The following is a 25,146-nucleotide window of genomic DNA, read 5'->3' on the forward strand; positions in this document are numbered from 1 at the left end:
AGATATAAAAAAAAAAAAAAAAAAAAAAAGGAGGGCATGAAAATCTTGAAACTGAATGCAAAGCAACAATGAGTTCCTGGATGATCTTTATACCGCACTTGTTTGCTAGAAAAAAAGCAGTCTTTAGAAACCGTATTCATAATCAAACTACGATATGTTATAGAAGTACGAGTGACAATTTTAGTGACAATACGGCTGCTAAGATTCATGCTGGTCCATCAAATATAGGACTATTTTGTCTTATTCTTTTTTACTATTCTTCTTGTTAAGAAACACTATGTAAACCTTTAAAGGGTATAAATATATATATATATATATATATATATATATATATATATATATATATATATATATATATATATATATATATATATATATATATAGGTCGGTGTGATTAGTGCAACTTTCTAAGCTGCATCGTTCGCTATGACATGAATCCGTCAGTCCCGCGGACCAGACTGGTTCAGTTTCAGCAGATCCGACGAAACTGACGAGTGCAGGATTTAGCGCTAGATACAGCTGCTATGTATAGAGAATATAGAGCAGCTGTATCTTAAAAAGTAGAACCAATTTTTAACAAAAACTATTTTGAAAGTTGCACCGATCACGCTGGTTGACATTTTTATTTATTTTTTAAAATTGCCCTTCAAAAGGTTTACATAGCCTTTAAGAATTAAAAAAAATTAAAAATCTAACTATAAATATTAGTCCTTGAGGTTTCCCCTTCTGTTAAAGTAGTAAAAAGCTTGAAGACAACCAACCTAGAAATTCCGGACTAACAAATAGTAAATCTGTCTACGAAGTGAAACATCCCCTGTTCCTGTATCATTGCAGATCTAGGCATTTTTAACATTCAGGTGTCTGGGAAAGGTGAGTGACAACTTATAAGGAAGATGTAATGGTGGCCATATTTGATTTTAATCAGCTGTCCCAGACAGAAAAACAAAATAGCTGAATAAGGTACTTAAAGTTTATTTAAGGATTTATTTTATTTTCAGGGAGTTGCCCTTTAAAATATAATAATATGTCAACTAATAGGGTATAACATATTAAAACGATGGTCATAGTCCACGAGTCGTTAATTCAGTCAAATAGCAGAATAATTTCTGGCAATTGTTTAATAAATAGGTGTTTTCTTAGATAAGACGTTATTCTAGAACTATTCATTAATCATTTGCTATAAAAAAAAAAAAAAAAAAAAGGAGGTAGAGGCAGACAAGATTTATACTGCGTAGATTCTATTACTATACCACAGTTTGGCTTGGCTCAGGGCAAAGGAAAGCCACAAATTTGGAAAAACAGCATAATTTGAATGCAAGCTAAGAAAATCTCCTGTTGTAAGACATGTAAAACATTATATTCGGTATATTTAGAAATACAGCAATGGCAAAATAATGTAGAGAATGTATCTTTAAATATAAAAATACAATTTTTCAGTCAGATAATGATACAAATTCTTAGCAAATAAGGACATCCAGTGCTCTACATGTGGTCCTGGGACAGTGGCATTAGGCTCTGTTCACATCTGCGTTTTGACAAATCTAAAAAGCACTCAATGGATATCATTGACGTCCAGGTCCCGTTGTTTCCATCGTTTTGATGATTTCGATGCATGCTGCGCTATTCTGGTCATCAAAAGTAAAGAAACTGCAGACGGAGACTACCAATGAAGCCCCAAAAGCAGATGTGAACATGGCCCTACTGAAACCCAGTCTGTTAATATTCTGATGCCACTTGCCACAATTGTACCTCTTCTATCAAGCTTTTTCAAAACCTTTAACGGAAAAATATCACACAATCTAATTCTATTCACCTACATTCTGTTCTATGAAACTACAAGTGACCAGTATTCTGCCTCTATACTACTCAAGCACTGTATTATCTATGTTTATGACATTCAAAAGTTAAATCTAGCTACAGACATAGACATAAAGAACAACTAAAATAGGTAAAAGTGGGTTAAATCTATGGAGAAGTGGGAAAAGGAGAGGAAAAAAATAAACAGCCTGTCTGACCTCCCACCGCCACCGTCCATTAGGCAGGATCGGACGACAACCTACTGTGTATGGGGGCAGCCTGACAAAGTGGGAAATAATAGCGGTTGTCCAAATAAATGTTCAGCTGGCAGCTATCCATAAAGCTGTCCATGGATATTAGATAGCTGTCAACCGCTAGGTTTGACTTGGCCAAACATGTTTGTGATATCAACATGTGGAGTATAAGAAGTGTCAGTCAGAAGCCATCTTTGAAGGGAATCGGAAAGGTTAAACTTTGACCCATTGGATCGTTGTTTCCTCACAGACATTAGATTGTAGAGTTTTCGGACTAAAATTTCATGCTCAGAGAAGCATCATATGTGGCAACTGTTTAATATAAGGAATCGTTTATTAGAAACAATAACCTTTATTGACTTCATGTCATCAAAGATTCAGCCTGGTCTATCAGAAAAAAAAGCTAGTTGATTAAAGAGGACGCGTCCGCTCTCCTGATATGTCTAGTATAGCAAAGAGTTGTCATTCGCATGACACTGACTGGACAGTGTCAGAGTGTGAAAAATGAGGATCCAGCATTGTTATTTACATTATTAATAGAATTATTTAGTAAAATAGACCTGTAAGGAGACTGGACAGGTTTACTTTAATGTCTAAATAATGAAATAGTGTTGTAGGCTAGGATAATATGAAGATGGCGCTAGGGAGCTTGGAAAAATGTGCAGTATCTGACTCATCAAGCTAAAATCCAAAAACATGGATTCTGCACAGAGTTCAGTTGTGCATACGATATAACCATGCCAACAAGTCAGCAGGTCATTGAACTGTCTTATGTCAGTATTGGAACGACTAAATAGATGACGCCCGGTGCCTAATCCCAGTTTCTCCGCTCAGCTTTCTGGGGTCATCTTATTCACCAGCACAACAATCCTCCCTGTTACGAATACCGCTATGGTGGAAGCTAGACAAAGCTTTTTTTCACACAATGTATAAAAAGAAGCCTAGGAATTAATCCATGAAAACCATGTGAACACAAACCGAAATTTACATTCCGATATTCATCATTTTTGCTCATTTTCCTTTACCCTTTTTACTACGTTAGCACTACTGATGACGTAAAAGAGAACTTCTCACCAAACACATAAATCCAGTGTTACCTTTTTGAAAGACCACTTCAGTCTAAAATAAAAAATCTTATTAGTCTTTCCTTAGTCCTAATGTTATTCCTTTCCTTTTCTTTTTTGTTTAAAAAACGTATTTTCCCCTCACCGTGGCAAAACAGCACGTCACAGGGAGTGGGTACTACCCATACCACACTGTACTAATAAACAGTTGAGATCCCACTGTAATAAGTTCTCGGAACCCAACCTTTTAACCCCATAGATGCCGCAGTCAATAGTGACCACAACACCTGAGTAGTTTTACAGAGGGAGGGGCTCTCTCTGTTAGCCTATTGCCACTCCTGCAACATAACTGCATGGTGCTGATGGAATACCATACCTGCCACGTATCTGAGACAATTAGGTCTTGTCTAACTTTTTGTTGACAACAAAACATGAATATGCAACAACAAAATGTGAAAATGAAAAAAGACAAAAAAATGCATCCTAAAAGAGGGCAGATACTTAAGGGGTTAGACCAGGGGTCTCAAGCACGAGGGGCTGTCATCTGCGGCCCGCGGGACACAGAGCCGCTAGTACAGACTCTGCTCCGGGACTCTGGAATTCCCTGACATCGCTGTCCACATATGAAGACCGATGCCTGGGGCTTCCCCAGAGCCGGAGTCCCTGCAGAGCGCTAGTATACACCATGTTCCAAATTATTATGCACATTGGATTTAAGTGTCATAAACATTTAATTATTAGTTTTTCAATTAAACTCATGGATGGTATTATGTCTTAGGGTTCTTTGGATCATTGAAATCAATCTCAGACACCTGTGATAATTAGTTTGCCAGGTGTGCCCAATCAAAGGAAAACTAATTAAGAAGGACGTTTCACATTATTAAGCCAAAAAGTGTGAAATTGTCCAAGGTATTGCACTAGGTATGAAAACATTGGATATTTCAAGAAAACGTAAGCGTGATCATCGTCCTGTGAAAAGATTTGTGGCTGATTCAGAGCACAGATGGGTTCGTTCAGATAAAGGCATAATGAGGAAGGTTTCTGCCAGACAAATTAATAGGATTAGGAGAGCAGCTGCTAAAATTCCATTGCAAAGCAGCAAACCGGTATTTGAAGCCGCTGGTGCCTCTGGAGTCCTGTGAACCTCAAGGTGTAGGATCCTCCAGAGGTTTGCAAGTGTGCATAAAGCTATTATTCGGCCACCCCTAAACAATGCTCACAAGCAGAAACGGTTGCAGTGTGCTCAGAAATACATGAAGACTACTTTTCAAACCGTGTTGTTTACGGATGAGTGCCGTGCAACCCTAGATGGTCCAGATGAATGGAGTAGTGGATGGTTGGTGAATGGCCACCATGTCCCAACAAGGCTGCGAAGTCAGCAAGGAGGTGGCGGAGTCATGTTTTGGGCTGGAATCATGGGAAGAGAGCTGGTAGGCCCCTTTAGGGTTCCTGACGGTGTGAAAATGACCTCTGCAAAGTACGTAGAGTTTATGACTGACCACTTTCTTCAGTGGTACAAAAAAAAAGAACCGTGCCTTCCGTAGCAAAATTATCTTCATTTATGACAATGCACCATCTCATGCTGCAAAGAGTCATTGGCTGCTATGGGCATAAAAGGAGAGAAACTCATGGTGTGGCCCCCCATGTTCTCCTGACCTCAACCCTATTGAGAACCTTTGGAGCATCCTCAAGCAAAATATCTATGAGGGTGGGAGGCAGTTCACATCAAAACAGAAGCTCTGGGAGGCTATTCTGACATCCTGCAAAGATATTCAAGCAGAAACTGTCCAAATACTCACAAATTCAATGGATGCAAGAATTGTGAAGGTGATATCAAAGAAGTGGTCCTCTGTTAACATGTAACTTGGCCTGTTAAGTTTTTTTTATTGAAAGAGCTTTTGATTTCTGTAAATATGAACTCCTTATGCTGCAAATTCAACAAATTAATATTTTAGTTCTCTTTACAACGTTTCAAATGTCTTGATCTCTGTTGTGCATAATAATTTGAAACCGTGCATTTTTGAGTTTTTTTACTTCTAAAAAAAAAAACAACTTATCATTAGGAGATTTGTTCAATAAAATTCACATTATACTCCAACGGTTGATGGCTTGAAGATTATACTGACTGTCATTTGCATAGACTATTTAGGAAAATCAGTGAAAAATAACATTTGCATAATAATTTGGAACGCGGTGTATTGACAGTGTGTCAGGATCTTACCCAGAGTGGAGTCTCGGGCAGAGCGCTAGTATCGGCTCTGCTCCGGGACTCTGTGGAATTCCCTGACATCGCTGTATACATATGGACAGCGATGTCTGGGGCTTCCCCGGAGCTAGAGTCCCGGGCAGAGTCTATACTAGTGCTCTGTTCCGGGACTCCGGGGTTGCCCCTGATATCACATTCCAGTCCAAGAGGAGAACAGCACTGTGGCAGCGTCCGCCGAGGGCACTGTGGCAGCGTCCGCCGAGGGCACTGTGGCAGCGTCCGCCGAGGGCACTGTGGCAGCGTCCGCCGAGGGCACTGTGGCAGCGTTCGTACTTCGTTCAAAAGGTAGAGGTACTAGACAGAGGTTATATAAAAGGTCTACAAATGATTACAGGTGAAATATATAGAAATGTAGTTACCTGCAGATGCTCAGGAAATAATGTGTAAAGTAGACTATAAGGGTATGTGCTCACGACCATTTTTCAGGCGTAATGGTGGCGTTTTACGCCTCGAATTATGCCTGAAAAGACGGCTCCAATACGTCGGCAAACATCTGCCCATTGCTTGCAATGGGTCTTACGATGTTCTGTGCATACGAGCTGTCATTTTTTTTAAATTACGGCTGTGTCAAAGAAGTGCAGGACACTTCTTGGGACGTAATTGGAGCCATTTTTCATTGACTCCAATGAAGAACAGCTCCAATTATGTCCGTAAAAGACGCCGCGAAAAACGCGAGTACATGCAATTACGTCTGAAATTCAGGAGCTGTTTTCTCCTGAAAACAGCTCCTGAATTTCAGACGTTTTGACAAGTGCACGCGTTTTTCGTGGCGTCTTTTACGGACATAATTGGAGATGGTTTTCATTGGAGTCAAGGAAAAATGGCTCCAACTACGTCCCAAGAAGTGACATGCACTTCTTTGAGGCGGGCGTCTTTGCCCGTCTGCACAGAACACCGGAAGACCCTTTGAATTCAATAGGCAGATGTTTGCAGACGGTTTGGAGCCGTTTTTTCGGAAGTAATTTGAGACGTAAAACGCCTGAATTACGTCCATAAATAGGGCGTGTGAACATACCCTTATACTGCAATAAGTTATACTTGCCACATAGGAATAAGGCAAGGTACATAGTACCAAAGGAAAGGCCGATATCGCATTGTACATTCGTGAAACAGGTTTTTCTTTTCTTTTGGTGTTGGCGTGTACCTGGTATACCTAGAGATGGAGCAATACTAATAGAGGCCCCTGGGCAAAACATTAAGTGTGAACCCCTCTGCTTTTTTAGGAGAGTAGTAAATATAAATATATCTTTAATAAGTTGTTCATGTCATGATGATATTGTTATATTTTTCCATCTTATTCCTCATGTCATACACAGTGCTATAGGATATCACTGACCTGAAACACTCTGTTACAGTGCAGAGAAAAAGTATGTGGGCCAAAGCGGTGCTGCCTGATACTGTATTGTAAGTATTACATATGTATAAAGCGGTTTTGATTGATAATCTTCAGTTGTTTGAATGATTTTTTTTTTAATGGGGGATGGTGTAGGCCCCCTCAGGTCCCCAGCTGGTGGACGCCCCACTGCAATTGATCCATTTGCTCTCCTTATAATTTGACCCTGGATATACCAGTAGAAAATAAAATAGGCTATAACACAATACTATTACCAGGCTGAGAAAAAAATGTATGTCGCAATGATGGTGTGGGCACAGGAGATGTGCCCGTGCCATCACCTGCCGCTGCTGACTGTAGTATACAGCTGTCACCCGGGATCGGAGAAAACTCAGATCCCGGCCATTTAACACCTTTGATGCCGCAGTCGTGGCACCTAATCGGTTTTTCAGATGAAGGGGGCTTTCTTTGTAAGCTATTGGCACCACCCTGCAATGTGATTGTATTGGTGTCATGGCAGCTGGTGGCCTAACAACGGCCCCAGGTGTGCCATGTACTAGAGTACTAGAGTGAATTATGGGCCTAATATGCTGCCTGTCAGACAGGCATAATACATTGTAGTAAAGAAATATTGCAATCAGATGTTCAAGTCCCATAGAGGGACTAAATAAACTAAAACAACAATAATAATAATTAAAAAAATAAGTTTACTATAGTGTATAGAAAAATAATGACACAAAACAAGTCCCATACCTCTAATAAATAAAAAGAAAAATGCTTTACAAAACTTGCAAAAAAAAAACAAAATTAAAAAAAAACCTAAACATCCATAATGACCCACACTATAAAAATAAATCATCCCACAAGGTGAACACAGTAAATTTTTTCAAAATCGCTGTAATCGTAATAACCCGTAGAACAAAGTGAACTATGTCATTTATATCGCACGGTGAATACCATAAAGAAAAAAGAAAACATTGCAGTGCTTCGATACATTATATGTACCATAAAATGTTTATTTTAAAAAATACAAATCATCTACATAAACAAAAAATATAAAAAAGTTATGGCTTTCGAAATTAGATGAAAATCGCTGCGTCCTTTAGGACAAAACTATGCTGCGTCCTTAAGGGGTTAAAATTACATTATTAAAATGTGTACATTTTAGTAAAAAAAGGAAGTGGCTTCTACTTGAGAGCAGGATCAATCTTGCTGAGGATTACGGTGTTTGGTTTAAAATATTGTTGGTTGCTCGTCACTTGCTACTTCGCAATAGACCACAGGACACATTATCAGAAAAGTTTAACATTTCTTAACAATCAGAAAATCTTGATATTCTACAAAGAAATTTTCCACAATGCTGGAAATCTCTATGCAGTATCCTGATCTGTGCCATGGCAGCTTTTATAGATTTAAGAATATGTAATAGTCTCACTATTCGCTAGGGAGGTATCTGCTCCTCAACTGGAATGCTTTGAAAGGTAGCTAGCTTTGCCTTATCCTACATTAACCCATTAATATCCTTCCTTGACATCTCCAATGGTTTAAACTTGTCCACTAGTCACTGTACAGCTCTGTAAAGTCAAGAGCTTTGCTTAAGAGGAGCATAAAAAACAGCTCTACCTACTAATGATATACAATTTTTATTAAAATTTCATTTTACAAATTTTCCAACCCTTGCTAGAAAAGAAAAATTTAGGAATACATATATATGTATTCCTTAGATGAGACCTTGTACAAGAACACAACCTATTTGCTCCATAAAGTACAAATGAAACAATAGTATGAAATGTTAAACTTGCCAATACTTAACTAATTCATTACTGTGACTTTTCAATCTCCGTACATACAATGGCCACCATCAAATAAACATCTTTAATAAACTCTGTTTGAGAAATTGAATTGCTGCGTTTATATATAAAAGCACTTCTATAAATTCAAGACTAGACACAAATACACTTACCTAAAACAATGACAACGGTTTTCAAAAGACTCATCATTGTATCACGGTTTCTCCTGGGACCAGAACTGTGCCTTGACATCCTCATAGTCCTCTGCCTGACATACACAAATATATGTGCGTAGAGAACTACCATAACCACAAAGGTGACCAAGTTGAAAATAGCCCAGAAGACCAAGTAAGAATCACTGTAGAGTGGAGCCATGTTGGAACAGTGCTCAAGGTCGCAGATACAATTCCATCCAACGCTTGGTATTGCTCCCATCACAATAGCCATAGTCCAGATGACTACTATCACTACGACCACTCTTCGGTTACTCATTCGTGTGTGCAGCTGCATTCTGAATACTGTAATGTGCCTTTCTATGGCGATGGCAAGTAAATTGGCTACAGAGGCGGTCAAGCTAGTGTCAATCAGACCCTGTCGGAGAAGCCATGTGCTTACAGTCAATCTTCTAGTGTTAGGACCTGTGTTGAACATGAGATAAAAGTAGGCTAGTCCTGCAAAGAAGTCTGCTGCGGCCAAATTTGCCATCAAGTAATAAATAGGAAAGTGAAAACGCCGATTCACATAAATAGCCACCATAACCAGTAGGTTGGCTAACATGATGAATACGCATACAGTGATGCCAAGCCCCATCACTAGCTTGTTGACAGTGTGCCATTCTGTGGCAAGGGGTTTTCCACTCCGGTTGTAGAAAAAAGCTATTGTTTCATTGTAGTAGCATTGGTGCTCACTCGCGGAAGAAGTCTGTCAAAAGAAAAAATATATATATAAATGCACAAAGAAACAAAAAAATTGATATTAAGCTATATAGCGGCACAAATTATTAAACAGTTACAAACAAAGCAATTATATATCAATGTATTAGGCAATTGCATCAACAAGTTCACTCATATGATGGCTTATTAAAAGTGCTCCCTTTTGCCAATGGATTAATATCATATTGCGGAAACTGCATACAGCAGAGAAGCTGGACACTTCACATTCATTAGCATACGTCGTGTAAGGATTAGAGGTTTATTTTCCTAGTGTGGCTTGCAGGATCATCGCCAACATAGGTATGATTCAACCCTACACCTATCTAGCGGGGTTAGCGATGTTTGTGTGTGGGGGGGGGGGCAAAACTGTTGAGCGACTCCTTATGGGGAGATTTATCAAAACTGGTGCTAAGGAAAAGTGAAGTAGTTGCCTAGTGCAACCTATCAGGTCGCGGTGTTGATTTTCCAAAGGGCATCTCAAAAATGAGAGGTGAAATCTGATTGGTTTTCCAGAGCAACTATTTCACTTTTCCTTTACAATAGTTTTGATACATCTCTACCTAAGTGTCTTCTGAATCTCACCGAGACAATGAATAAATGATCAGACCACCAACCCTGATAATCGCCTTTTGTTTAGCATAAAGTAACCCTTTCGAAACTGTAAACATCTCCCCCTTTGTTACAAAAAATAAAGCAACACCTGGAATTTGCAGCTTAAAGCATAATGTAAGCTCCGTTACCCTATAGAAGAAAGAAAATAAACAGTTTATGACCATAGGAAACCTAAACTATGTTTATTAGTGAACTATTGTCACTACACTATATGCAAACAGAAGGTATACAGGAACTTCAGAACAAATGTGGTATTTGACGACCAGAGTAGATAGCTCTTGTATTACTTTGAGGTTTGTTTTTGAGCTTTTTTTAATCTAGATATTTAAGCCTTTAGTATTTGCAAATTTAAACTTTCGGTTTATTACCTAGTAAGACCATGACTACTGTATTACAGAATAGCATGTATATACATTTACTAATATATACCTTATTACAAACCTTTACTATTACACACTATAACTTTGGATACCTTTAACTTGGGTTGCACTTGTAGCAATTCCCCAATACACATACTACAACCTGAATCTCTAACTTTACAAGAGGGAGAGATTGGTCCAGTAGTGGTGAATAGGAGTAACAAAACAGCGGGTATATTCTGCCAATGTGGCTGGGCACAGCTACTACAGTATCTTTTCCACATGGGAAGACTTCAGGTAAGCCCCTGTTCGCACGTTTTGAGCCTACGTTTAACGTATATGTTACAAATGTAGCCAAAAGTATTCAAAACTAATGCTCCATCTACTTTTTTTTTTCATGTATACGTTAAACGTACAGGCATCAGTTTGTGTACCCGTTTAATGTATATACGTTAAAACATTTTTTTTCTACCAAAAAAAGGAGTTAGAAACATAAATGTTTGATGAATACAAACGTCAACCATCGAGTATGTGTTTTCTTTGGAGGACAGAATAGCTAGCTATGCTTTGGGGTCCTCTCAGTGGCGTAACTACCGACGTAGCCCGCCGGCACGGGCCCCCACCATGGCCGGAGGCTCCGTTAGCAGCCGCTATGGCTGATACAGCGGGACGCCACTGAATACTACGGCAGAGCAGGGAGGTATCTCCCCGCTCTGCCATTAAACAAAAGACATGTATCCCCTATCCACAGGATAGGGGATACATGTGTGATCGCTGGCAGCGATAAGGAGAACGGGGGACTGAAAGTCCCCTGAAGTTCTCCATAACAAACCTCTGACTTCCGGGGTCTGTGTCGGCAGCTCCGTAGAAATGAATGGAGCGCCGGTCGTGCTTGTGCGCATGCGTGACCCGCGCTCCTTTCATTTTTATTGAGCTGCGCAGACGCCGGAAGTCAGAGGTTAGTCATAGAGAACATTGGGGGACTTTCAGTCCCCCGTTCTCCCTATCGCTGCCAGCGATCACACGTTTATCCCCTATCCTGTGGATAGGGGATGCATGTTATTTGTAGCACACACTGTAGGTCGCATTTTTTTGGGGGGTTGGGGACGCTGTATGGCGTTCCCTGCAGGGGGGGGCTGTACGGCGTTCCCTGCAGGGGGGGGCTGTATGGCGTTCCCTACGGGGGGGCTGTATGGCGTTCCCTACGGGGGGGGGGGCTGTATGGCGTTCCCTACAGGGGGGGCTGTATGGCGTTCCCTACAGGGGGGGCTGTATGGCGTTCCCTACAGGGGGGGCTGTATGGCGTTCCCTACAGGGGGGGCTGTATGGCGTTCCCTACAGGGGGGGCTGTATGGCGTTCCCTACAGGGGGGGCTGTATGGCGTTCCCTACAGGGGGGGCTGTATGGCGTTCCCTACAGGGGGGGCTGTATGGCGTTCCCTACAGGGGGGCTGTATGGCGTTCCCTACGGGGGGGCTGTATGGCGTTCCCTACAGGGGGGGCTGTATGGCGCTATCAACAGGGGGGGGGGCTGTAAAAAAGGCACTATCTACAAGGGGGGGGGGGGGTTGTGTGACACCCAGGGGAGGGGGGGGGGGCCCAGTCAAAAGTTTGCTATGGGGCCCAGTCTTTCCTAGTTACGCCCCTGGGTCCTCTAAAGAAAGCGTACTGTATGCCGAGGTAAATGTGGTCAAGCATAGTCAAACACATACTATTTTTGAGTATGTTTGGCACACTAAAAACCAATAGATTCACCGAGGAATAACTTTGAATACTTTTTTTTTTATATTCCAGCGTATACGCTCATCGAAGAGCATAAACATGATGTGAACAAGGCCTAATGACTATACGCCAATTTCCTAATGTATAGAGAAATGTTCATTAACAGCAATTCCCTAATATAAAATGTATCATAACTGATAACCACCTGCTGGGACGCAGGAGATTTCAAATACAGAAACCATTAAAAAAAAAAAAAATGAACAATATGTTTTAGAATTGCTTTTCATGCAATTTCCCAGAATAGTCATTACAGTAATTCTAAATTGGAGCTTAAAGCTCAAGTTCTACTAAAATGTATTTTAATTTTGTTGGCTAAACTAATATTCATAGTAATGTAGCCCACTAATAAACCAGTAGTCAGGACCATAAAAAAAAGACAGATTCAGTAATTCTATCATTTTAACATTATAGTCAGGTTTTTAGTAGATCAGTAAGACAGGATCACTTTAACTATACATTTGTAAAGAAATTATTCTCTATATACACGTGATAGGTCTCAAAGGATCTACATAATTGGAACCAATAGTTCTGGTCATTATGACCACGTATCAATGTACGCCATGTTCTACCGTAATATTCTCAGACAGATCGTACCAATAACCACTACAATTAACCCCAGCCAGAACGTTCTAGATGCTTATTTGACTAAACATGATCAATTTAGTGTTAATGGTGGCATATGTGTTCAATAGGAGACAGAGAAAAGTGAATACAAAAGGACATATAGACTAGAGAGAAAGAGACTGCTTGTTCTTCACTACCCTAATCTGTGACATCCTACAAATGTGGACTCCCAGAGTCCGTTTTGTTTGGGTTTGTGTTCTTCATGTTTGCTGTACAAAGTGAACAAACGAACATTCTACTTTACCACCAAGCGCCCTTTGTGATCAAAGATGATCTGTGGGGGACTCTAAAATGGTCTCTTTAATAAAAGGCTAGCAGGCAGAAAATACACAGAACTGGAGGAGATGTGGACACTAAAAATATACAGGCAAGGAAGGTAAAAACCGCAAGAGACTAGAATACTATGGGAAGCAGTCATTAACTTCTCCACAGGCGTTCAACAGAAACCAAGAAAAGGGAGTTGACCTTTTTTTAAGCACATTAATTGTTAACATCTTCACAAAAATAAAAGTGAGACTAGATATTCTGGACAAATGTCATTTTAGGAGATGACTGGAAGAAACAGAAGTAGTCAATGCACCGTGGGTGCACCTTCCACCCAGGACCCTACCAAAACTTGCTGCATAGGTTTGTCAAATTGGGTGAAGTTGGCCATAGACACACAGATTTCGTTAAAGAGGCTCTGTCACCAGATTATAAGTGCCCTATCTCCTACATAATCTGATCAGCGCTGGAATGTAGATAACAGCAGTGGTTTTTATTTTGAAAAACGATCATTTTTGAGCAAGTTATGAGCAATTTTAGATTTCGTTTCTTAATGCCCAACTGGGCGTGTTTTTACTTTTGACCAAGTGGGTGTTGTAAAGAAGTGTATGACGATGACCAAAGTAAAAACACGCCCAGTTGGGCATTAAGAAACTAAATCTAAAATTGCTCATAACTTGCTCAAAAATGATCGTTTTTCAAAATAAAACCCACTGCTGTTATCTACATTACAGCGCCAATCAGATTATGTAGGAGATAGGGCACTTATAATCTGGTGACAGAGCCTCTTTAAGTTTAGATCACCATTCCGTTTCTGGTACTTGTTCTACGACCCATGAAAAATTCACTCGAATAATCATAAAAGTCATAATGTTTTAGTATTTGTATCACCCTTCATGGAAAATTTTCTATGCTGATAATAATAAGCGACACAGAAAAAAAGTTTGACATTTGAAATGCCATTTATGTGTCTAAGTATGGGGAATGCTGAAATGCTAAATGGGGACGGCTTTCCAATTCTGTCTTCGTGATAAGTTCTGAGGTATCGCTCTGTAAAGATTTTTAGGTATTTGTTGTCCATATAGTTATTCTATGGGTGAGATGCATACATAAAAGCCTCAACAAGAACACGTGCCATATAGAGAGAACTCCTCCGCTTAGGCACAACATTTGAAAGCAGTGAGCATTGTAAAGTTGAAGCACACCCTTTGCTGAGAAATAAGCACAGAATTTTAGATCAAGGACGGCTAAACCCGCTGATTTTTCTGATTGAACAGTAATCTAAGTGCATGAAGCAGCCCAACAGGCCACCCAACGGCAGACATTGCATGAAGGAAAGATAAAGCATGTTGGATTTCCAATCCTTTATTCCCCCGGTAGATAAGCGCTGCTGGAAGTGCTGCACGTCTGACAGCGGCTTGTCTCCCTCTGCCCATTCAAATTGGATAGCAAGGAGTAAGCATTTGGTCGATCACTAGGCCATCATTGTGTGATCAGTAGGGATCTAACCCCCAGGATGTCCGTCAATCAGCAGAACAAACGGTCTGTACCGATGTAAATCCAGGCACCAAAGCTCTTCTGTACGTGCAGATGTGCCTAGTTCCACAGCTCTGTCATGTTAACTTAAATGGAATGCCTTCGTTCTGCTAAGGATAGGCCACCAATGTATATTACCAGAAAACATCTTTATCATAAATCAGAATTCTGAAATGGGCTAAGTGAACAAATATAACTTAGAGCGGTAAGCCGCCCAGTACTCACTATAGCAGCGCTACATACGCATTATATTTTGCACCGATCCAGTCCCCAGCACGGCTCAGTGCCCGACGAAGGTCTTATCGACCGAAATGTCGACGTCGCACATGTAGCCTCTGGCATCCATCCAATAAAGATATATATTTTTGTAACACAAGCAAGGTGTGCCGACTACAAATTCTTAACCTATACCTGGGTTGGGACCCTACCTCGAGCACCCAAAAGAAACCAGTGCCATCTGAACACAACCACAAATATAACTTATGTCAGAGCACAAGAAATTTATTTATTTTTTTCCCACAAGAAAATTCAGGTTAATAATATCTTGCCACATAAAACTGTAGATGGAATGTTGGCTATCTCAAGTTAGATCAAGGTATGCCAAGTATTCCATAATATTGTAAATATATCCAGGTAGAAAGACACAGCACAGAAGGTAAAAAAAAACTGAAAACGCAACATTTTCCTTGGCTTACGGTAATTTCCTGCCCCCCTAAAGAGGACCTATTACCTGTCCTGTCATGTCATGTCTATTTTAATAAAGACTTGTATTCCCCATGAAGCAGCAATTCTGGAACATATTTTCTTAGAACTATGCATTGTGTCTTTCCTCTGTTATTCCTCCCAGAAATGTATGAATGAAATAGATAACTGGGTGTTAACATTCTCCTTGTCAAATGGGTGTGTCCCTATACAGTGTCACTTAGTCAGCATTGATTGGTCATTGTCAGTCTGTGTAGGGACACACCCCAACTGGTAATACCCAGTTGGCAATTTATTCATACATTTGTTAGAGGAATAACAGAGGAATGGCACAATGTAGAGTTCTAAGAAATTGTTGCTCCCAAATTGTTATTTAGTGCGGAATACAGTTATTTAATAAAACAGACATATATGGAGAGGTGACAGGTCCCCTTTCAGATACTACTTACCAAGGGTTCCATGATATGAAGACCTCAAGAATATGTCTGACCTGCTTCCAGGTAATGGCATGGGCTACTAAATCCTAAAATCTCACTCTGCTAGACATAATCAGATCCAACATATGAAGTATTTAAAGGACAGATAAGAGCACGACATTGCTGAAGTGAAGAGGGTGCCATGTTCTGGCAGATGTAGAACCATTGAGATTTTTGTGTTGTGGACATGGGGAAAGGTTGTGGCTAGCCTGGACAAAAAGTAAACCCATTTTTGCTCCATGAGAAATTGTTTTACTGATCTTAACATTAAAGGGTCAAATCATGTGCAGAATTCTCTCCCTTGCTTAATTTTAATAGTTTTGGATATGCACTCCAGACTTTTCCAGCAAAGAGACACAATCCAGTTTTCCATGATGTCCACTACTTACAAATTATGTATATTAGTTTAGGTTTTGATGCTCTGTTTTTTATTCTTTCGTTTTTACCAAGTTTAAGAAAAGGCTTTAGTTTCCTAAAACGTACGATGAGAATGACTATGATTCTCTTCAATGCAGAAGTAATAAATATACATGTGGTATCCATCAACTGTTGACTTAGTAATATATCCTTTCTAAACACTGGATGACAGAGACTGAGAGGCCCTGAAAGCTCAATTACAAAACCATCTGCATGTTACTATGGGAGCTCGAGATCCTTTCCTGGAGTTTGCAATCACTGCCGTTTTCAAGGGACAGGTATAAAATGACAGACACTTCTTCTCAGGCTAGTCCGAAGATCACAAGAAACCAACTGCCGAAAGCATGTAACCATAGGAAATACAGACTTTGTTTATTTTTATGCTTACATCATTATATATATATATATATATATATATTAGTCCAATTGTAGATGAACACAGCACTCCATAAGGCTATATATTAGGCCATGTGCACGTTATCAGAGGATGAATCAGTTCCCCAAAGAATACATAAAAACCGTAGGACGAAATAACGGCACCAGGACTTTCATCTGTCTGGAAGTCCTGGTGCCATTATTTCGTCCTACGGTGTATATATATATATATATATATATATATATATATATATATATATATATATACATACACACACACACACACACACACACACACACACACACACACACACACACACACACACACACACACACACACACACACACACACACACACACACACACACACACACACACACACACACACACACACACACACACACACACACACACACACACACAGCATATGTAGATAAACAGAGCAGCAACCATAACTAGGATTTTAACTATGGCTCCAGGGAACAGACCAAAACTAGGGACCAACTTGCTGCATATATTATAAAGTGTGAGCATGCCTTTTGTGCTGTTCAGTAAATTCAGAACAAGCAAACCCCATGAAGCTCCCATATATTGTGAAATAAACCTAACATGATTATCCTTAAAATCCCTTTGGCTGATGTAGGTCTCATGTGACATGTCATTATGGATCACACATACAGAGGTTTTTCCTCCTTTTCTTTGCTTGAATTTAGTTAAGGGCTCTAAGTTATCATGAAATTAAAGCAATACAATATCGCGACATGCTAGCAAAACCCTTGACAGGCCGCATTTCACATCACAACCAGTGGGTCGCCACATATAGACACACATAGCATAGACATCTCGTGTTATTTAAAAAGCTGGTCATGTCGCGCCACATATCTCAGGATATATTGAGATGTAAGGAAGGACACATCTGTAGTCACATCGGAACCGAAACACCAGGTAAGTGGGGAGTGATGGAAGTTAGCTACGGGGGAGCGGAGTAGAATTTTTATGGTACGCATATTAGGCTTTCCAGTTCCGTTTTCAATCAGGAATGCTCTTTGTTTAATATGTATAATGAAATGATGTTTCCCATAGAAAATTATTCCTTTAGTGGGAAATATCATGCATTTGCATTTCTCTGATAATAGTAAAATAAGCACTATGATAGTAATGCTTACCACTGATGATTGATAAAAAAATGTTTGCTGCGTATATGATAGCCGATAAAGCAGATTGCCACCATAGATGTAACGATTATAGCAAGGTTTGGAAATTTTGGTTTGGATAGTTCGGGCCTGTTCACATCACCGTTCATTTCCGTTCCAGGGTTCCGTCGGAGGGTTCCGTCGGGTGAACCGCGCAACGGAAAGTGAAACGGACAGCACAGCTTCCGTTTCGGTCACCATTGATCTCAATGGGGACGGAAACATCGCTAATGGTTTCCGTTCGTCACCATTGCGGCTGGTTTCCGGTTTTCCGACGGAATCAATAGCGTAGTCGACTCCGCTATTGATTCAGTCGGAAAACCGGAAACCAGTCGGAATGGTGACGAACGGAAACCATTAGCGATGTTTCCGTCACCATTGAGATCAATGGTGACCGAAACGGAAGCTGTGCTGTCCGTTTCACTTTCCGTTGCGGGGTTCACCAGAAGAAACCCTCCGACGGAACCCCGAAACGGAAATGAACGGTGAGGTGAACAGGCCCTTAAATCATAATCATTACATCTATGCCCAGCTTTAGACTTCGTTCACATCCGTGTTGGGACTCCGTTCATGGGTTCCGTCTGAGCTTTCCGTCAGGGGTACACCATTGAAATCAATGGTGATGAAAAAGGAAACCTATGGATTCTTCTTTGTTTCAGTTTGGATTGCCTTCATGGGTTCCCCTGACGGAAAGCTCAGACGGAACCCATGAACGGAATCCCAACGCAGATGTGAACAAAGCCTTAGGTGTGAGTATTCTACACAAGAGCTGCAGGGCAAGGTCATACAAAGACAATAGCTGCAATTGATATGTTTTCTGCAACTTTAACCTTACTATAACCATGTACTATGTGATTTACTCCAACACCAGATGGGAATGTGCGGGGGAGACCAAAGCCAATAATCAATGAAATCTGTTAGTAAATAAACAATTATGCAGTGATGTAAAAGATACACATGACATCTAACAGGCACAGACAAGAGGGGGACTGGATTTGGTTATCACCAGTAAAGTATCCAATGGGGTATAATGATCTCCCCTGTGGAGAACAGAGAAGAAAGAAAGGTCTCTTTCACACCAGGTCTGGAACTGCTCAAAGATTCCACACTTCAAAAGTGTCTGCGTAGAATATACAATGACTTGTGTGAAACTCAGAGTAGAGAGGACTTTCTTGTCTTATCATTGGAAGAGATAAGAAAAAATGATGAAACCGATTTAAAAAGAATAACTGCTTAAAAAAAAAAAAAAAAAAGTAGTAACTTTATGATTTTTAATGAAAAACGACAATATTACATATAAAAAAGGGACACTGATCCTAAAGCCTATTTTATGCACCTTAACTAGTTCGTTGAATTAATCTATTGTACCCGGTTATCAAACATTCACAGCTGGGGAGAGCCTGGCTATAGTGGCCTTCGAGAGGATTCCGGAGGGGTCCAGAAATTTCCCTCTCATAATAACTGCTTTAACTTATATATCATAGGAGATTGTTCTTTTTTTTTTTTATATACGCTAAGTCCTCATACACACAGACTACAGTATTAGACCGCAGTATAAACCCATACTGTACTGCCTTTATGTGCCACTATAATTTTCCCTCTGAAAGTAAGGCTTCTAGGGAAGAAAACCGTCATACTATAGCATGTTCCATGTTCCCCATATTTTCACTACATTTGGGAGGAAAATCTTCTGCGCGCTTCTTTGTGAAAATCGGAGGCATACAGAAGTTCAGCACGGGCCCATAGAATACTATGGACAGTGTATTTGGGATACGCACAACATATATCTTGAATATTCACGTATGCATTTACAGGTCTCTAGTTAGTCTATGGATTGAGGGTTACAGTCTGTCACAAGACAATCATAGTGACTGCCAGACTTTGTGCAGCAGGAATGGTAAAGGACCCTGACAAATTATTTCCCATACCTTTTTCTTAGACCTCTGCAAGTATGACATGGAGGAGGGCGTCGGGATTAAGCTATCTTTAAATTGAATTGAACAAAACAGCAGATATTTACATTCTTATAGTTAATAACTTCTCACGATTCTCTGGTTGACAAATTTTGGATGTTTCTGTAAAACACTCATTTCATTCTTCTTGTTCGTCACAGAATGTAAGAGCCACAAGAAGAATTTCCCCTTTTGATAGAATTTCTCCAATGCATGACGTGGTTATTCTTGTTGTAGCAGAAAAATAAAGGACTCCTACATAGAATGGGTGATCTACACAGAAGGTAAAACCCTATTCTATAGGACAATAAGGTGTGCTGACATATACAGAAAATATCATCCTCACTGCAAACAATAAAGGTTTATTAGAAGCCGGATACTACTGAGCTAACATGAACTTTGTCATTGTCTTAAAGTCAGCACTCCAACCCAACCGCAACTTGGTAAAACGGAATTCTTGTTCTGGACTAAAAGGCCAGTAAGACAAAGGAGAAATCTGACGGCCAGGTAACAATCACTAAATGTGCAGTGTATATACTAGAAGCTTAAATCTGCAGTGTATATACTAGACGCTTAAATCTGCAGTGAATATACTAGACGCTTAAATCTGCAGTGAATATACTAGACGCTTAAATCTGCAGGGTATATACTAGACGCTTAAATCTGCAGTGTATATACTAGACGCTTAAATCTGCAGTGTATATACTAGACGCTTAAATCTGCAGTGTATATACTAGACACTTAAATCTGCAGTGTATATACTAGACGCTTAAATCTGCAGGGTATATACTAGACGCTTAAATGTGCAGTGTATATACTAGACGCTTAAATCTGCAGGGTATATACTAGACGCTTAAATGTGCAGTGTATATACTAGACGCTTAAATCTGCAGTGAATATACTAGACGCTTAAATCTGCAGTGAATATACTAGACGCTTAAATCTGCAGTGAATATACTAGACGCTTAAATCTGCAGGGTATATACTAGACGCTTAAATCTGCAGGGTATATACTAGACGCTTAAATCTGCAGTGAATATACTAGACGCTTAAATCTGCAGGGTATATACTAGACGCTTAAATCTGCAGTGTATATACTAGACGCTTAAATCTGCAGTGTATATACTAGACGCTTAAATCTGCAGTGTATATACTAGACGTTTAAATCTGCAGGGTATATACTAGACGCTTAAATCTGCAGTGTATATACTAGACGCTTAAATCTGCAGTGTATATACTAGACGCTTAAATCTGCAGTGTGTATATACTAGACGCTTAAATCTGCAGTGTATATACTAGACACTTAAATCTGCAGTGTATATACTAGACGCTTAAATCTGCAGGGTATATACTAGACGCTTAAATCTCCAGTGAATATACTAGACACTTAAATCTGCAGTGAATATACTAGACGCTTAAATCTGCAGTGAATATACTAGACGCTTAAATCTGCAGGGTATATACTAACTAGACGCTTAAATCTGCAGGGTATATACTGGACGCTTAAATGTGCAGTGTATATACTAGACGCTTAAATCTGCAGTGAATATACTAGACGCTTAAATCTGCAGTGAATATACTAGACGCTTAAATCTGCAGTGTATATACTGGACGCTTAAATGTGCAGTGTATATACTAGACACTTAAATCTGCAGTGAATATACTAGACGCTTAAATCTGCAGTGAATATACTAGACGCTTAAATCTGCAGGGTATATACTAGACGCTTAAATCTGCAGTGAATATACTAGACGCTTAAATCTGCAGGGTATATACTAGACGCTTAAATCTGCAGTGAATATACTAGACGCTTAAATCTGCAGTGTATATACTAGACGCTTAAATCTGCAGTGAATATACTAGACGCTTAAATCTGCAGTGTATATACTAGACGCTTAAATCTGCAGTGTATATACTAGACGCTTAAATCTGCAGTGTATATACTAGACGCTTAAATCTGCAGTGTATATACTAGACGCTTAAATCTGCAGTGTATATACTAGACGCTTAAATCTGCAGTGTATATACTAACTAGACGCTTAAATCTGCAGGGTATATACTAGACGCTTAAATCTGCAGGGTATATACTAGACGCTTAAATCTGCAGTGAATATACTAGACGCTTAAATCTGCAGTGAATATACTAGACGCTTAAATCTGCAGTGAATATACTAGACGCTTAAATCTGCAGGGTATATACTAGACGCTTAAATCTGCAGTGTATATACTAGACGCTTAAATCTGCAGTGTATATACTAGACGCTTAAATCTGCAGTGTATATACTAGACGCTTAAATGTGCAGTGTATATACTAGACGCTTAAATCTGCAGTGTATATACTAGACGCTTAAATCTGCAGTGTATATACTAGACGCTTAAATCTGCAGGGTATATACTAGACACTTAAATCTGCAGTGTATATACTAGACACTTAAATCTGCAGTGAATATACTAGACACTTAAATCTACAGTGAATATACTAGACGCTTAAATCTGCAGGGTATATACTAGACACTTAAATCTGCAGTGAATATACTAGACGCTTAAATCTGCAGTGTATATACTAGACGCTTAAATCTGCAGTGAATATACTAGACGCTTAAATCTGCAGTGTATATACTAGACACTTAAATCTGCAGTGAATATACTAGACACTTAAATCTGCAGTGAATATACTAGACACTTAAATCTACAGTGTATATACTAGACGCTTAAATCTGCAGGGTATATACTAGACGCTTAAATCTGCAGGGTATATACTAGACGCTTAAATCTGCAGGGTATATACTAGACGCTTAAATCTGCAGGGTATATACTAGACGCTTAAATCTGCAGTGTATATACTAGACGCTTAAATCTGCAGGGTATATACTAGACGCTTAAATCTGCAGTGTATATACTAGACGCTTAAATCTGCAGTGTATATACTAGACGCTTAAATCTGCAGTGTATATACTAGACGCTTAAATCTGCAGTGTATATACTAGACGCTTAAATCTGCAGGGTATATACTAGACGCTTAAATCTTCCATGTATATACTAGACGCTTAAATCTGCAGTGTATATACTAGACGCTTAAATCTGCAGTGTATATACTAGACGCTTAAATCTGCAGTGTATATACTAGACGCTTAAATCTGCAGTGTATATACTAGACGCTTAAATCTGCAGGGTATATACTAGACGCTTAAATCTGCAGTGTATATACTAGACGCTTAAATCTGCAGGGTATATACTAGACGCTTAAATCTGCAGTGAATATACTAGACGCTTAAATCTGCAGTGAATATACTAGACGCTTAAATCTGCAGGGTATATACTAGACGCTTAAATCTGCAGTGTATATACTAGACGCTTAAATCTGCAGTGTATATACTAGACGCTTAAATCTGCAATGTATATACTAGACGCTTAAATGTGCAGTGTATATACTAGACGCTTAAATCTGCAGGGTATATACTAGACGCTTAAATCGGCAGTGTATATACTAGACGCTTAAATCGGCAGTGTATATACTAGACGCTTAAATCTACAGTGAATATACTAGACACTTAAATCTGCAGTGAATATACTAGACACTTAAATCTACAGTGAATATACTAGACACTTAAATCTACAGTGAATATACTAGACGCTTAAATCTGCAGGGTATATACTAGACGCTTAAATCTGCAGTGTATATACTAGACGCTTAAATCTGCAGGGTATATACTAGACGCTTAAATCTGCAGTGTATATACTAGACGCTTAAATCTGCAGGGTATATACTAGACGCTTAAATCTGCAGTGTATATACTAGACGCTTAAATCTGCAGGGTATATACTAGACGCTTAAATGTGCAGTGTATATACTAGACGCTTAAATCTGCAGGGTATATACTAGACGCTTAAATCGGCAGTGTATATACTAGACGCTTAAATGTGCAGAGTATATACTAGACGCTTAAATCTACAGTGAATATACTAGACACTTAAATCTGCAGTGAATATACTAGACACTTAAATCTGCAGTGAATATACTAGACACTTAAATCTACAGTGAATATACTAGACGCTTAAATCTGCAGGGTATATACTAGACGCTTAAATCTGCAGTGTATATACTAGACGCTTAAATCTGCAGGGTATATACTAGACACTTAAATCTACAGTGTATATACTAGACGCTTAAATCTGCAGTGTATATACTAGACGCTTAAATCTGCAGGGTATATACTAGACGCTTAAATCTGCAGGGTATATACTAGACGCTTAAATCTGCAGTGTATATACTAGACGCTTAAATCTGCAGGGTATATACTAGACGCTTAAATCTGCAGTGTATATACTAGACGCTTAAATCTGCAGTGTATATACTAGACGCTTAAATCTGCAGTGTATATACTAGACGCTTAAATCTGCAGTGTATATACTAGACGCTTAAATCTGCAGGGTATATACTAGACGCTTAAATCTGCAGTGTATATACTAGACGCTTAAATCTGCAGTGTATATACTAGACGCTTAAATCTGCAGTGTATATACTAGACGCTTAAATCTGCAGTGAATATACTAGACGCTTAAATCTGCAGTGAATATACTAGACGCTTAAATCTGCAGTGTATATACTAGACGCTTAAATCTGCAGGGTATATACTAGACGCTTAAATCTGCAGTGTATATACTAGACGCTTAAATCTGCAGGGTATATACACTACACTCACGACCACACATCTAATGTTTCCTTTTAGGCCTGGTAAACGTACTGATAAAAGTTTGGAGCAGACTACTGTTTATAGACTGATTCTCGTTCTGTACACATTATTATTTGTCTGCGGATTATAAATAGTAGTTACCAAAATATCAAATATAAACAAATTGTAACGTGAAAACGATACATTGTAGCTCTGTAAAGTAGAGGTTGTCAACTCCCCACTTATATATTAAGGAACTGCATTTGCAGCAAGGAGTCTTGCGGTACCCTAGTATTCTGTGGGGGTTTCACCGACTAGTTTCCTGCAAGGACGGTTGCCAATGGCCTCACGGAGGACGTAGCTCATTAACATACATATATTCACCGAAGACCAATATTTATAAACCAAGTAGTTTAGTAACCGTGTCGTATTCCTCATTCAGCAAACAGTGTCTTAGGAAACACGGCGCACGATACGCTGAAGTGATATACTACTAGTATGGATACTGGATTTCGACGGGACCAGCCGACCATCAAATACGTCTGAAGACATCCCGTCTCTCCCCCGGCGGCAGCTGTTGGTGAAGAGAAGGGTTGGATATGAATTTCAACAGGCTCGATCCCTTTGTTCGATATTAGATTCTCCCTGAGAACACATGCACGTCCGGCCAAGTCGCGCATGCATGTGTACGGTGGATTTGAGAGGAACAGCTGTCAGCAGAACGAGTTTTCGCCGACAGCTATCAA

At 39.5% G+C, this 25,146-nt stretch overlaps 1 protein-coding gene across 2 annotated transcripts in view; it reads right to left on the reverse strand.

The window, feature by feature from the left end:
- LPAR1 (lysophosphatidic acid receptor 1) overlaps positions 1-25,146 on the reverse strand; it is a 194,436-nt gene that overhangs the window by 25,453 nt on the left and 143,837 nt on the right. For both annotated transcript variants that reach the window (XM_075825650.1, XM_075825649.1), the window contains one exon: positions 8,678-9,425. In XM_075825650.1, coding sequence (XP_075681765.1) covers positions 8,678-9,425 — 748 coding nt within the window. The remainder of the gene's footprint in view (positions 1-8,677; positions 9,426-25,146) is intronic.

This window comes from Rhinoderma darwinii, chromosome 1 (assembly GCF_050947455.1).
Source record: "Rhinoderma darwinii isolate aRhiDar2 chromosome 1, aRhiDar2.hap1, whole genome shotgun sequence".
Lineage (NCBI taxonomy): Eukaryota > Metazoa > Chordata > Amphibia > Anura > Rhinodermatidae > Rhinoderma > Rhinoderma darwinii.